We start from the raw sequence: 16,104 nt of genomic DNA on the forward strand, positions 1-16,104 counted from the left end.
TATAAGGCACAAATTTGATTTCTGTGCCTTATTAGAGCTTGGAGGCTTCCCTTCTTTTATTGAATATATCTTAAAATTTATATATTACCTTATCAATCCTAACAACTAGATTCATTTTTACATATTATCTTCTGGCCATAATTCACATTTGTTGTTGTTGCTGAGTTGCTAAGTCATGTCTGACTGTTTGTGACCCCATGTACTCTGCAGCACAGCAGGCTTCCCTGTCCTTCACTATCTCCCACATTTGTTCAAACTCATGTCCACTGAGTCGGTAAAGTCATCCAACCATCTCTGTTGCTCCTTTCTCCTCTTGCCCTCCATCTTTCCCAGCATCAGGGTCTTTTGCAATTATTCACATTAGTGTCTTTTTAAAGAGGTTTAATTACAGAAACAAGTTATTTCATATATTGCCATTCCCACTTTATAACTTTTGTTTCAGTTTCTCCATGAACATATATACACTGAATTACAACATACAAATCATATAACACATTCTCATCCTCAATGCAATTTACCTTGAATTCTGATAACCATTCTTCCACAACACCACGTTCAGATCCCAGCATCTTCTTCTACCTTCTATTCCTCTTTTCTGGAAGAAAAAAAAAAAGCACTGAATTTGAGGACAGTGTTACTTACAGAAACTATCAAAGTAAATGATGTGTGCCTTTCATTTAAGGAGAAACTCATCTAGTGCATATTTTAGATAAGGAGGCTTACTTTTAGACTGCCTTCCTGGAAGTAGCTTCAGTCATGTCTGACTCTTTGCAACCCATGGACTGAAGTCTGCCAGACTCCTCTGTCCATGGAATTCTCCAGGCAAGAATACTCGAGTGGGTTGCCATGCCCCACTCCAGGGGACCTTCCCGTCCCAAAGACCGACCTGTGTCTCCTGCAGCTCCTGCATCGCAGGTGGATTCTTTACTGCTGAGCCACTGGGCAAGCTCCAGTTTCAGACTAGTGTTCAATTAAAACAAAACTGTTTATAAAGAAATAAGTTCTATCTTTAACGATATGTTTGAAACCTAATTTCCTAATGCTTTTATATTTTCCCCAACAACTATATTCCAAAGTAACAAAAGCTAGTTTACTAAGTAAAATCAAACTGCATATTACCCAAGACAAATGTACAGTCCATGCCTAGTGTGTGTGTTTAGTCGTTCAGTTGTGTCTGACTCTTGTGCCCCCACAGACTGTAACCTTCCAGGCTCCTGTGTCCATGGGATTTTCCAGGCAAGAATACTGGAGTCGGTTGCCATTTCCTTTTCCAGGGGATCTTCCCAACCCAGGAATCGAACCCAGGTCTCCTGCATTACAGGCAGATTCTTTACTGACTGAACTAAAGGGAAGCCTTGCTTTTACCAAATATACAACTGGAATAAGTTATACATAATAGAATAAACAATGGGACAGATTTTTACAAAAGTAAAAAAGTTAGAAATCAAGGGTCATATATGTACAGCAAAATGATGATAAACATACACATATATACACACTATACAAAATAAGGCCATTGAAGAAGGTAGATTTATGTTTTCTAAAATGGAAAAATGTCCAGGTAGAAAAAGCAAGTTGTATAATAGTATATAAGTTATAATTCCATCAAAAATTATATAAATGTGAAAAGCTGGGAGGAAAAATATATAAACTACTCAGTGTTTACCTCTGAGGGAAGGATTAACTGAGGATATTCTAGTTGTCTAATTCTGAATTACAAAAATGTAACAATACATATGTATTATTTTTTAAGTGAGGCAGACAACAAAGATTTGGGGTTTTTAATTTATGACTCAAAAGGGTAACCAAAAGAAAAAAGAAATTTCTTGAGCAGGGAGGGAAATGTCTCCAAAGCAACTGAAATGAAAGTTCCTTTACTAAAAAGAAAATATTTCCTGAATGTGTAACATTTCATAATAAATTTCTATCCAAAAAAAGAAACTGGATTTTCTAATCCCCCCAACATTCCCTAAATACCCATATATAATGCACTGTAACAAGGAGTACAAAAAGGAATAAGAAATGCTCCTTATTTTCAAGTAGCAAATGCTTTTAAGATAGGCTGACAGATTTATTCAAATAAACTACAAAAGGAAAATGAGTGGATTAAAAGGGATGTTAAAAAAAATCAATAACCAAAATATGAATCTTATTTGGATTCTGATTCAAACATTAAAAAAGAGCTTAACATAATTGGAAAAGGTTAAACATGACTTATTGTATGACTTATTACTTAATACTGGATGATACTAAATCAAGGAATGATCAATTATTTTATATTTAATAATGGTATTTCAGTTAGGAAATTTCCCATACCCTTATGGCATCACCAAGTTAATGGCCATGAGTTTGAGCAGACGACGGGAGATAGTGAAGCACAGGGAAGCCTGGCGTGCTACAGTCCCTGGGGTCACAAAGAGTCGGACACGACTTAGCGACTGAACAACAACAAAAAGTCCCACATATATTTGGAACTATTTATGAGCTGTTATTCCCAATTTTGTACCAGGACTATAGTATTTTAATTACTGTGGCTTTATAATGCACTTTATACACTCTATGGACAGGGAGGCCTGGCGTGCTGCAATTCATGGGGTTGCAAAGAGTCGGACACGACTGAGCGACTGATCTAATCTGATCTGATCTGATACACTCTATGGGGTCACAAAGAGTTGGACACGACTGAATGACTAACACTTTATAATAGTACATGTCCCATATTAATTTTTCCCTAAAAATGTACTTCATTATTATTGCCTGCTTTATTCTTCCAGTTAAATATTAGACTTGTACTGTAAGTTTTTTTTCTATACTCCATCCTCATAGGAATTAAATTTACAAATTAATTTCAAATGACATCCTCACATCATCGAGTCATACAATACAGAAGCACAGCATTGCTCTTTATTAAAAATCTTCTTTTTTATGCCTGTATAAATTCTGTGTTTTCTTCATACAGATCAGAACATTCAAATTAAGTTGATTCCTAAGTAAAATCTTCTCTGTTGGTTGGTTCCAGATCCACTGTGAAAACCAAAATCCAAGGATACTCAATTCCCACAGCTGGCCCTCCCTATCAGCATATTCAACCAACCATGTACCATGTAGCACTGCATCTATTTACTGAAAAAATCTGAGTATAAGTGGATTTGCTGAGTTCAAACCAGTGTTGTTTAAGGGTCAACAGTTTATAGTTTCTTGCTGCAACTGTGATTCTTTTTCATCATTTCAAACTAGCTATAGTTACACACACACAAATAAATACTTAAAAAAACGAACAAGTTTTTAGATAAATATTTAAAATACTGAAAATGACTTAAATTATGATTATTTATATGTTTTAGGAAATATCTATACTTTGACTACACTGACTTCTTTATAGAAAAGGACAACAAAAAGCAACTACAATTAATCAAAAAATTTTCAAATTCTTTACAAAAAACATCAACAGCTTTTAAAAATTAAAAAGAAAATCAAACATTATTTTTTGAAAGAAACACAAAACTTTTTAATCTGATATATACTGCACTGGAATCCCTAACTGATACAGGGCCCGGAATATACAGTTTGAAAAAGTTCCCCAAGTAATCCTGATGACTACCTTCAGTTTAAAAAAAAAAAGTATTACATCCAAGTTAAATTTCTCATTTTAAATTTCTATATGATATCTCCCATAAAAACAAATTTGCAATGTCAAATCACTTTGATTTCTATCAATATTGTTGTTTTTTTTAATGTGACTGCAAGTTAATTAACTTTAGACAGAAGAATATAGTGGTGTTAATAATAATTATAACCAAAACATCATACTTACCTGATTTTATGATACTAATTTTAAGACAGTAGTTTATTAACAAATATAAGTAGAAAATAAGAAATAACCCTTTATTAAAATGAAACAAAATGCTTAACTAAAGGATAAGAGCACAAGCTTATCCATATAATCCCATAAGACTTTTAAAAATTATCCTTTACATTTCTGGCCACCTTTAGTCTCTTTACACTTGCCACATTCTCCTAGTTCTTTGTATATGGCTGTTCAATGTTAACCTCTTCATAGAAGTCCCCTGTGTCTATTTATACTGGCTGCCTCTATATGCTCTTCCCTCCAACCCTTAACACTCTGTCCTTTCCTTCATATCATTTTAGCAAAATCTGTAAATAATCTTTTTTTTTAATGAGGCATAGTTAACATACAATGTTCCAATTATTTACTTATTATTGGCTTTCCCACTAGAATTTGTACGTCACAAGGACAGGCACTGTGCACATAGCAGGCACTCAAACATCTGATTTAATTATCTGTGCTTATGAACTCAATTTATTTAGCACCTTTGTAATGACACTTATTTTTGGTCATAACAAAACCTGAAATATCTTCTGCATTTTCTGTTTAATTAAGCTTAATAATTTATTTTTTCCAAATTAAATACAGATGGAAGCTAAGAGCCTCTTTCAAAATCATCCAGAAACTTCTGACAGGCAGATATTCTCCCAGATGTAGGAGTCATTCATAGTAACCTTGCTCAGGTGTGAAATTAGAGACAGAGATCTGGCAATTTTGCCGTCTTTGAATTAACTGCCATGCGTCAGGCAATCTTCTACTAAGAAAATTATTACTGCAAAACTGTATTATACTGTGATATTTTGTAGACATTTTAAGTAACAATTAGGGGCAAAAATTCAGTTAACAATTCAACCCTATGTGGTTTACCTAAGATCAACTGAAATGATAACTGAATAAATGATTACACAAAGCTAAATTCCCAAAACACCAAATATGAATGATTACTGCTATTTCAAAATTACTTGCCTGGCTGATGAAAAGCATATTTGGACAATATACAACTTGATTTCAAAAATGTGAAAAAATGTGTCTTGAAAGTGAGAAAAAAGAAAGTTATCAGCAAGCCTTTTAAGTATAAACACTGTATCAGCTACTTTTTGGACTTTATCTGATTTAACGACAGGAAATAGAATGTAGTGGTTTAGACTCAATTTTTTGTCTCAGTAGACACTGTTTCACTCCTACATTTTACAAGCTTATTAATTCATTAAATTCAAGTTTATTACATAAATCCATTAAATTCAAGTTTATTATATAAGTCCATTACATGTTAACAAATAACATTTTAAAAAGAAACTTTATTTTTCCAAAACAAAAACAACTCTAGTGACAAGAATAGTGCTGTTTTACAATTTCTGCAAATTTTATACTTGCCTCTGCATCCAATCTGTTGCTGGAAATCTTCAAGGTATATTCACCAGAGAATGATGGTGAAAAAGTCAAATACTATCTTAGTATTAATATGAAAAATAGTTTTAACTCCACAGATCCACTTAAAGGATTCCCAGGACACATACTGAGCACAGACTCTGGAGCCAGATTAGGCTTTAGGTCACTAACTCTAGTGATGTTTATTTTTTTAAATTGAGTTATAATTAACATACAATATTATACTAGTTTCAGGTTTATGTCAGCAATTTGATATTTTCATACATTATGAAAAGATCATTGAAATAAAACCAGTTACCAACCCTCACCACACAAATTTGCTACGATATTATTGACTATGTTCCCTATGTGTGCATTACATACCTATGACCTATTTATCTTTGAACTGAAAGTTTGGACATCATTCTAACTATGTTTAAATCATCGTACCCCCTTACCAGCTATACTTAAACCTTGTGTTTCATTTCTTGCACTTCAAAAAGACAGGTAATAGATGTCTTAAGGTAAACACTGTATAAGTATCTACTACGAGCAGTACATAATTAATCTTCAGAATACTATGTACTATAAAATAGCTGTTATCCCTATCTAACAGATAAGAAAATTAAAGTGTAAAGTTTGAGTGATCCACACATGGCAACACAATTTAAGTGGCAGAGCTGGAATTTGAATTTAATACCTACTAAAATCTATAGTTGAAAAATGTAATTGTCCCTTTCTTACAGCTCATACTTTTCCCCCCAGAGCTTTCTGTTCTGATCATATTCACTTCTCAGTGTCTCTATCACTTCATGCACACCTTCACACCAGGGATTCTGTTCCAGCCTGTAGTGCTGTCCTACAATAACTATTCCAATCCTGTTAGTCTCAGCAGGCCTTTCTTGACCACTTATCTAGACAGTATTCCCCTTCTCCAGTATTTTCCATTCAAACAAATACAGTTCATTTTCTTCCTATGGACATGGATTTTATTCCTTGCTTACTAAACCTTACTACTTGTTGTCTATCTTTCCTAACAGATTACAAATCCCATGAGAATAGAGGGGTCATTTTCTGTTCTGCTCGCAATTAAGTGCTTACTATGAACTCCAAGCTAACAAGTATTTTACGGTATCCAGATATATAACAGGTACTTAATGTCTATTTAGAACTTCCCTGGTGGCTCAGACGGTAAAGCGTCTGCCTGCAGTGCAGGAGACCTGGGTTCAATTCCTGGGTCGGAAGATCCCCTGGAGAAGGAAATGGCAATCCACTCCAGCACTCTTGCCTAGAAAATCCCATGGACAGAGGAGCCTGATAGGCTACGGTCCATGGGGTCGCAAAGAGTTAGACACGACTGAGCGACTTCACTTTCACTTTAATGTCTATTTGCTGAATCAATGAACCACAAAGCTTATACGATCTTGGACAAATAACTTAAACCCTTTGGGCTTCAGGTTGCTACAATAATAAGTTACTTTCTAAATCTAAAATCCTATATATTTTAGTACCTTCTTTTGTAACCAGTCGGTTACAAAGAAAAAATTTAAATATATGTCTTCTAACTAGAATCAGCATCTTTTAGCATTTAGAGGTGGCTATGAACATAGTTATTAACATACTGCAAGTACTCTTTTTATTTAAACAGACAATACAGAATTCTGAAAATAATTTCTTCTGCTGCATATTATACTCATCCCATCACCTGGTATATAAAAGCTATATTTAAAAGCAAAAATCAAGCTGATATTCTAGCATGCAGATCAATTCAGGCCCATACTGCCTCAGTTTCAGAGTATGAAACAAATTAAAAAGTCTACCACAGAAAATGATTATCTTTTTGGTGACCATGGAAATGGCAACCTTTATTAGCAAGATCTGAATAAAACAAAATAAAAAAAAATAAAGTGCTAAAATATGATCTTAAAGAGGTCAATAACTACTTGTCAGAAAGCAAACTCACAATATTTGTACAAGTACAGTAAGTTCTTCACTACCTAGACAGATATATATTGTGTCTTAGCTGATCATCAGTATATGTATTCTTCTTTAGAAACTGACAATTTAGAGAGAACTAGGCTTCCCTGGTAGCTCAGATGATAAAGAATCCACCTGCAATGCAGGAGACCCCGGTTCGTATCCCTGGGTCAGGAAGATCAGGAGAAGAGAATGACTACCCACTCCAGTATTCTTGCCTGGAGAATTCCATGGACAGAGCCCCCTGATGGACTACTGTCCACAGGGTCACAAAGAGTCGGGCACAACTGAGTGACTTGTTAGTCACTCAGTTAACAGGCAGTATGGCCTACTGGTTATGAAGAGTACAGGCTTTTGCTCTAGACTGCCTGAGTTTGAATTCCAGCTCCATGACCTTCAAGTTATATTGAGAAAGTTACTTAACTAATCTGTGGTCTCAAATCCCTCATTTATAAAATGGGAATTACCTATGTCAAATAATTTTTTTTAAAGATTAAATAAGTTAACAGACAGCAGTGAGCTAAACGATGATAACTGCTCTCAAGAATTTCTAATGGACCAAAATTATTGGATAAACAAAGCTATACAATTATCAGGGTGACATATGACAGTAAAAAATGGTTTTGTTATTGCAAATTTTCAAACAAGGTCAACAATTATCTATATATTTCAAGGTATAAGTATGAAACAAAGCACTTAACGCATGCTACTATTGTAAATACCAAATTCTAAGTAAAACATTAAAACTACACTGTCCGGTTTTAATTAATTAAAATAAAATAAAATTTAAAAATCAATTCCTGAGAATTTCCTGGCTGTCCAGTGGTTAGGACTCAGAGCTTTCACAGAAGAGGGTCTCAGTTTGATCCCTGGTCACAGAACTAAAATCCTACAAGCCACATGGCATGGCCCAAAAAATTAGAAAAAAAAAAAAAACACAAAACTGTACTATTAAAAAAAAACCCACCAGTTCCTTACTTGCACTAGCCACATTTCAAGCACTTAATAGCTGCATGTAGCTAGTGTCTCCTGTATTAGAAGCACAGATGTAGAACACAGACATTATCAAAGAAATTTCATAAACAGCATTGATCTAGATGTAGTTAGAAAATACAATTACGCTGAGTAAATTCAATAATTTAAGAGCTGCAAAGTTTAGGAAACAAAACATTTTAAAGACAACAATTAAAAAGGAAACACTTTCAAAAAGTAAAATTAAAAGGCAATAATTAAGATGTGATTATTTCAAGTCTCCTAGGTAAAAACTCCTTACAAATAGCTGTGAAAAGAAGGGAAGGGAAAAGCAAAGGAGAAAAGGAAAGATATACCCATGTGAATGCAGAGTTTCAAAGAAGACATAAGAAAGCCTTCCTCAGTGGTCAATGCAAATAGAGGAAAACAATAGAATGGGAAAGACTAGAGATCTCTTTAAGATAATTGGAGATACCAAGGGAACATTTTGTAAACAGAAGCTACCCACCAAAAATCACCAAAAATTCCAACATGTCTAACTATGGGAACTTCATTCTTTATCCTTTAAAAAGTTAAATTCTATGATTTTACCTCTGTTGTAAGATCAGTGTTCTAATGGAGGAGGTGGCACAGGAATGCAGCAGAGTTCAAGTATGGAATTCATTTGTTGAGACTTAAATATTTTCCAACTCTACAAAAAATGAAAATGAAAAACTGTAAAATACTGAGAGAAAATATTATCAAGAACGTAAAATAAAGGAGAAAGAATAATTTTGAAAATACATTTATAATACAGTGTACCCAATTTAAAAAATAATTAGGATTATTTTTAAGTTTTCTATAAGAACCAGGAGATACTCAAATACCATTATCAAACTTATTTTAAAAACATCAGATTTGGAGAAAAGTCTGAGTTTTAGTTTCAAATTTACCATTAAATATCTGTAAAGACTTCGAGTAAGCTATTTAAAATTTCTGGAGCTGAACCTGAATAATCTACAAAAATAAGTTACTTCCTAGTCAAAAAGCCTATAAATCCAATTTTTGAAACATTACAGTGATCTCACACACACACACACGTAACAATCAATAAAATTTTAACATGCAGCATAAAATAGAGCTTAAATAATAAATATAAATAGCTACATTACAATTTTGCATGGATTTCACAGACTGAAAAGTTTATCGTTTTGAGAAAGAATACAGAAAATGCTATTACTTGAAGTTCTGGCACAAAACCATTAAAAGTTATTTTCAAACTGCTTAAAGTATACTTTTCTCATGAAGTCATAACTACTATCATGCAGTTGCTGACCACATTATACTCTACTTCTTTGATTCAAAATTCATCACAACTTCAGAATCTAAAACATCAAAAGTAAATTAACATTTTAAAATAGTTCATCACAAAATACTTTTTTAATACAAGGAATACTGCAATAAAATTCTCTTGGAGTTAAATGATGTTATCACTTTAAAGTCCCCAAAGTTTTTCAAACTGAAGACGCATCAGGAAACCTCCTACTCCAAGAATGGCAGCTGACTTTTCATCTCTTACACACTGGGCTATCGCATTAAATTTTTTATTTCATGACAAGTTTTGCCATGGGGAAAAAACTTGAAAAGGACTAACAGAATGTCTCTGGAAAGATATACAAGAAATTGGTAACCCTTTGGGAAGAGACATTTGATGTTAAGGAGACTGTCTTTTTAACTTTGGGAATTTGGAACCACCGAGACATTTGCCAGATTTTGAAGCAGTGCAGGCAGGCAGACTTGATAGCTATGCTGGGAAGCTCTGTGGAGATAGGTCTCTGACAGACTTTCAAGGTTAAGGGTACAGATACTAGGCTCTCTATTGAGGAAAACAAAACCAAACAAGAAAACACAACAGGGCAAATGATAGGAAAACTAAGTAATTCAGAGTATGTTCTTTAACTACAGTAAATAATTCAGAGAATGTTCTTTAACTACAGTAATTAATAAATAACAATAATCGCTCAGTCATGTCTGACTCTTTGTGACCTCACAGACTGTAGGCTGCCAGGCTCCTCTGTCTCAGAATTCTTCAGTCTAGAATACTGGAGTGGGTAGCTGTTCCCCTCTCCAGGGAATCTTCCCAACCCAAGGACAGAACCCAGGTCTCCCTCATTGCAGGTGAATTCTTTATCAACTGAGGCACCAGGGAAGCCCATAATTAACAATAACTAATGATAATTAAAATAACAATAATAAATAAAAGGGCTTCCCTCGTGGCTCAGCTGGTAAAGGATCTGCCTGCAATGCGGGAAACCTGGGTTTGATCCCTGGGTTGGGAAGATCTGCTGGAGATACCAAGGGAACATTTCATGCAAAGATGGACTCGATAAAGGACAGAAATGGTATGGACCTAACAGAAGCAGAAGATATTAAGAAGAGGTGGCAAGAATACACAGAAGAACAATATAAAAAAGATCTTCATGACCCAGTTAACCACAATGGTGTGATCACTCACCTAGAACCAGGCATCCTGGAATGCAAAGTCAAGGGGGCCTTAGGAAGCATCACTACGAACAAATCTAGGAGGTAATGGAATTCCAGTCGAGCCATTTCAAATCCTAAATGATGATGCTGTGCAAGTGCTGCACTCAATATGCCAGCAAATCTGGAAAACTCAGCAGTGGCCACAGGACTGGAAAAGGTCAGTTTTCATTCCAATCCCAAAGAAAGGAAATGCCAAAGAATGTTCAAACTACCACACAATTGCACTTATCTCACACACTAGCAAAGTAATGCTCAAAATTCTCCAAGGCAGGCTTCAACAGTACGTGAACCGTGAACTTCCAGATGTTCAAGCTGGATTTAGAAAAGGCAGAGGAACCAGAGATCAAATTGCTAACACCCACTGGATCATCCAAAAAGCAAGAGAGTTCCAGAAAAACATCTATTTCTACTTTATTGACTACGTCAAAACTTTTGACTGTGCAGGATCACAACAAAGTGTGGAAAATTCTTCAAGAGATGGGAGTACCAGACCACCTGACCTGCCTCTTAAGAAATCTGTATGCAGGTCAAGAAGCAACAGTTAGAACTGGACATGGAACAACAGACTGGTTCCAAATTGGGAAAGGTGTACGTCAAGGCTGTATACTGTCACCTCCTTATTTAACTTACATGCAGAGTACATTATGTGAAAAGCTGGGCTGGATGAAGCACAAGCTGGAATCAAGACTGCTGCGAGAAATACTATAGCTCAATTGGTAAAGAATCTGCCTGCAATGCAGGAGACCTGGGTTCTATTCCTGGGTCGGGAAGATCCCCTGGAGGAGGAAATGGCAACCCACTCCAATATTCTTGCCTGGAGAATTCCATGGACAGAGGATCCTGGCAGGCCACAGTCCATGGGGTCACAAGAATTGGGCACAACTTAGCAACTAAATGACGATGATGATGCAGATGACACCACCTTATAGCAGAAATCAAAGAAGAACTAAGGGGCCTCTTGATGAAAGTCAAACAGGAAAGCAAAAAAGTTGGCTTAAAACTCAACATTCAGAAAACAAAGATCATGGCATCCAGTCCCATCATTTCACAGAAAATAGATGGGGAAACAATGGGAACAGTGAGAGACTTTATTTTTGGGGGCTCCAAAATCACTGCAGATGGTGTCTGCAGCCATGAAATTAAAAGATACTTGCTCCTTGGAAGAAAAGCTATGACCAACCTAGACAGCATATTAAAAAGTAGAGATATTACTTTGTAAACAAAGGTCCGTCTAGTCAAAGCTATGGTTTTTCCAGTAGTCATGTATGGATGTGAGAGTTGGACCATAAGAAAGCTGAGCACCAAAGAATTGATGCTTTTGAACTGTGGTGTTGGAGAAGACTCTTGAGAGTCCCCTGGACTGCAAGATCAAACCAGTCCATTCTGAAGGAAATCAGTCCTAAATATTCATTGGAAGGACTGATGCTGATGCTGAAACTCCAATACTTTGGCTACCTGATTGCACCTCATCTGAAAAGACCCTGATGCTGGAGAAGGGGACGACAGAGGATGAGACAGCTGGATGGCATCACCAGCTCAATGGACATGAGTTCTGAGTAAGTTCTGGGAGTTGGTGATGGACAGGGAAGCCTGGCGTGCTGCAGTCCATGGGGTTGCAAAGAGTCAGACACGACTGAGCGACTGAACTGAACTGAACTGAACTGAAACATCTATGGGTCAAAGAAGATATTAAAGCCAAAATCAGGGACTTCTCTGTCGGTCCAGTGGTTAAGACTCCATGCTCTAAATGCAGGGGACATGGGTTTGATCCCTGGTTGGGAAACTAAGATCCCATACACCATAAAGCATGGCTAAAAAACTTAAAAAAAAAAAGGAAAGAAACTAAACAAATAAATAAAAATGCAACTCCCAATAGCATTAAAAAAAGAGAGAGAGAAAAATCTAACAGAAGATATGCAAGACCAGTATACTGAAAACAAGAAGACATTTCTGAGAGATAAACTGAAGGCCATATCACGTTCACAGTTTGGCAGCTCACAGTAAAAACATCAGTTCTCCCCTAACTGATTTCTAGTTTCAAAGCAATCTTAATCAAAATCCCACTGCTCTCCTTTAAAAGACAGATTGACAAGCTGATTCTGAAATCCCTATGGAAATACAAGGAGCTAAGAATAACCAAGGCAACCTTTAAAAACAAAAATTGGAGGACTCCACTCCAAAATATTAAAACCTATTGTAAAGCCACAGTAATTAACTGTACAAGTATAGTAACTAAAACTTACCAATGAAAAAGTAAAGCCTAGACAGTCACATACAAGTAAGATTGTCTGATTTATGACAAAGGCAAATTGCAGTGCATTTGGGAAAAGGGTCTTTTAAATAAAAGATGCAGGGTCAACTGGATATCCCTATAGAAAATATTGTATCATGATCTCTAACCTTACACAATTCACAAAAATAAATTCCAAATAGAATGTAGATCTAAAAATGAAAGTAAACAAACCAAAAAAACCCATAGCAAAATATCTTTGTGTCTTTGAAGCAGGCAATTTTTTTTTTTTTACAATGTTGTGATAGTGAAGGTGAACAGCAAAGGGACCCAACTATACATATACATGTATCCATTCTCCCCCAAATTTCAATTCCATCCACTGCTAAGTCACTTCAGTCATGTCCGACTCTGTGCGACCCCACAGACGGCAGCCCACCAGGCTCCCCCATCTCCGGGATTCTCCAGGCAATAACACTGGAATGGGTTGCCATTTCCTTCTCCAATTCATGAAAGTGAAAAGTGAAAGTGAAGTCGCTCAGTCATGTCCGATTCTTTGTGATCCCTTGGACTGTAGCCCGCCAGGCTCCTTTGTCCATGGGATTCTCCAGTAAGAAAACTGGAATGGGCTGCGATTCCCTTCTCCAGGGGATCTTCCCAACTCAGGGTTCGAACCCAGGTCTCCTGCATTGCAAACAGATACTTTACCATCAGAGCCACCTGGGAAGCCCTTCAGGAGACAGGGAGGCAAGTATAAAGATTTACTAGTTCCCATCTGATACAGATCCACACTCCATTTGCAATGATCTAGTCTATACTGTCAGCTAAAGCTATTTCTGAATCTTATTTACAGCTATATATGGCCAAATGACTAAGTTTTGGTCATCAAGATCAGAGTTACAGAAATGTTTCTCTCTTTCCTTTTTTCCCCCCTTGGCCACGCCACATGATTTGCAGGATCTTAGTCCTCCAATCAGGGATTTAACCCGGGTCCATGGCAGTGAAAGCACCGAGTCCTAACTACTGGCCTACCAGGGAAATCCCTAGAAAGGTTTCTTAAAAGATGAAAGGTATGCCCCTTTTATCTTCTGCTTTTCTTCCTCCTTTCTTCTGCCTAGATCATGGATATGACAGCTGGATATACAGCAACCATTCTGTGATCTTGAAAACAGAAGCCACATGCTAAGGATGGCAAAGGAAAAAGACAATGAGACTGGTCCTTGACAAGCCTATGGTGCTGCTCTATCAGTCTTAGATTGTTATTTTTGAATTTGTTTTTACAAGACAAACAAATTAACTACTATCTTATTTAAGCAATGGTTATTTCTTGTCTCTCTCTCTAGCAGCCCAAACAATTCCTATCTGGTAAGGTAAGAAAGAGATTCCAGCAACACATCTATGGTCTAAGATACCAATAAGCCATCTCAGTTATGCTTCAATGCTAATAAAGTGTTCATCTCCACTGAAATGGGGGGTGGGGTGGGCAGTTGTGGGGGGAGTATAGGAAGCAAGACTGACTAAAGAATCCACTCTATGAAAGTACACCACTATTATAGCTCAGACGGAGGGTGTTTATAATAGTTTAGTACACTTTAAAGACTGCATAGTACAGTACTATAATTTCTTGCCAACATTTAGGAGTTATGTTCTAGAAAAGTAATGTGACTTATGGTGACTGGCCAAAACCAAATTATATGAAAATAAGAGGTTAGGAAAAATAAGCATTTTAACAGAAAATGTTAAATCAGCTATTTAAAACCTGTTCAAATAAAAACCAGTGAATTTTCTACATATTAACCCCTTCAAATTTCCAAGAAATACTACTGTAGCACAACAGTTTGATAAGGCTGATTCTCTCATATTATGATCAATATTCTACTTCATAAAGATTTTGAACCTGTTCTTCTTGGCTTGCCATTTTATGTCATTGGTAATTGTGTTTTTATTTTTGTTAAAGCTACAAAAATTTTCACATTTTTATAGTGACTGTATAATTTTTTGGGTTGTTTTTCATCCATACATTAAGAAAATAGAAAATAATCTGGTTTCTCTGTGGACTATTATAGACTGAATTTTTGTGTTGCAAACCACTTCAGTATTCTTACCTTGAGAACCCCAAGAACAGTATGAAAAGGCAAAATGATAGGATACTGAAAGAGGAACTCCCCAGGTCAGTAGGTGCCCAATTGGCTACTGGAGATCAGTGGAGAAATAACTCCAGAAAGAATGAAGGCATGGAGCCAAAGCAAAAACAATACCCAGGTGTGGATGTGACTGGTGATAGAAGCAAGGTCCGATACTGTAAAGAGCAATATTGCATAGGAACCTGGAATGTCAGGTCCATGAATCAAGGCAAACTGGAAGTGGTCAAATAGGAGATGGCAAGAGTGAAAGTCGACATTCTAGGAATCAGCGAACTAAAATGGACTGGAATGGGTGAATTTAACTCAGATGACCATTATATCTACTACTGCGGGCAGGAATCCCTGAGAAGAAATGGAGTCGCCATCACGGTCACCAAGAGAGTCTGATATGCAGTACTTGGATGCTATCTCAAAAACGACAGAATGATTTCTGTTCGTTTCCAAGGCAAACCATTCAATATCACAGTAATCCAAGTCTATGTCCCAACCAGTAACACTGAAGAAGCTGAAGTTGAATGGTTCTATGAAGACCTACAAGACCTTTTAGAACTAACACCCCAAAAGGATGTTCTTTTCATTATAGGGGACTGGAATGCAAAAGTAGGAAGTCAAGAAACAACTGGAGTAACAGGAAATTTGGCCTTGGAATATGGAATGAAGCAGGGCAAAGGCTAATACAGTTCTGCCAAGAGAACGCACTGGTCATAGCAAACACCCTCTTCCAACAACACAAGAGAAGACTCTACACATGGACATCACCAGATGGTCAACACAGAAATCAGATTGATTATATTCTTTGCAGCCAAAGATGGAGAAGCTCTATACAGTCAGCAAAAACAAGACCAGGAGCTGACTGTGGCTCAGATCATGAACTCCTTATTGCCAAATTCAGACTTAAATTGAAGAAAGTAGGGAAAACCACTAGACCATTCAGGTATGACCTAAATCAAATCCCTTATGTTTATACAGTGGAAGTGAGAAATAGATTTAAGGGACTAGATCTGAAGATAGAGTGCCTGATAAACTATCGACAGAGGTTTGTG

General features: G+C 36.3%; 1 protein-coding gene across 3 annotated transcripts in view; it reads right to left on the reverse strand.

Moving 5' to 3' along the window:
- HYCC2 (hyccin PI4KA lipid kinase complex subunit 2) overlaps positions 1–16,104 on the reverse strand; it is a 64,149-nt gene that overhangs the window by 39,806 nt on the left and 8,239 nt on the right. For all 3 annotated transcript variants that reach the window (XM_019974825.2, XM_019974811.2, XM_019974820.2), the window contains exons 3-4: positions 8,756–8,855; positions 519–595 (exon numbers count right to left, since the gene is read on the reverse strand). In XM_019974825.2, the coding sequence (XP_019830384.1) occupies positions 519–569 (51 nt within the window). In that variant the 5' untranslated portion in view covers positions 570–595; positions 8,756–8,855. The remainder of the gene's footprint in view (positions 1–518; positions 596–8,755; positions 8,856–16,104) is intronic.

This window comes from Bos indicus, chromosome 2 (genome assembly GCF_029378745.1).
Source record: "Bos indicus isolate NIAB-ARS_2022 breed Sahiwal x Tharparkar chromosome 2, NIAB-ARS_B.indTharparkar_mat_pri_1.0, whole genome shotgun sequence".
Classification (NCBI taxonomy): Eukaryota; Metazoa; Chordata; class Mammalia; order Artiodactyla; family Bovidae; genus Bos; species Bos indicus.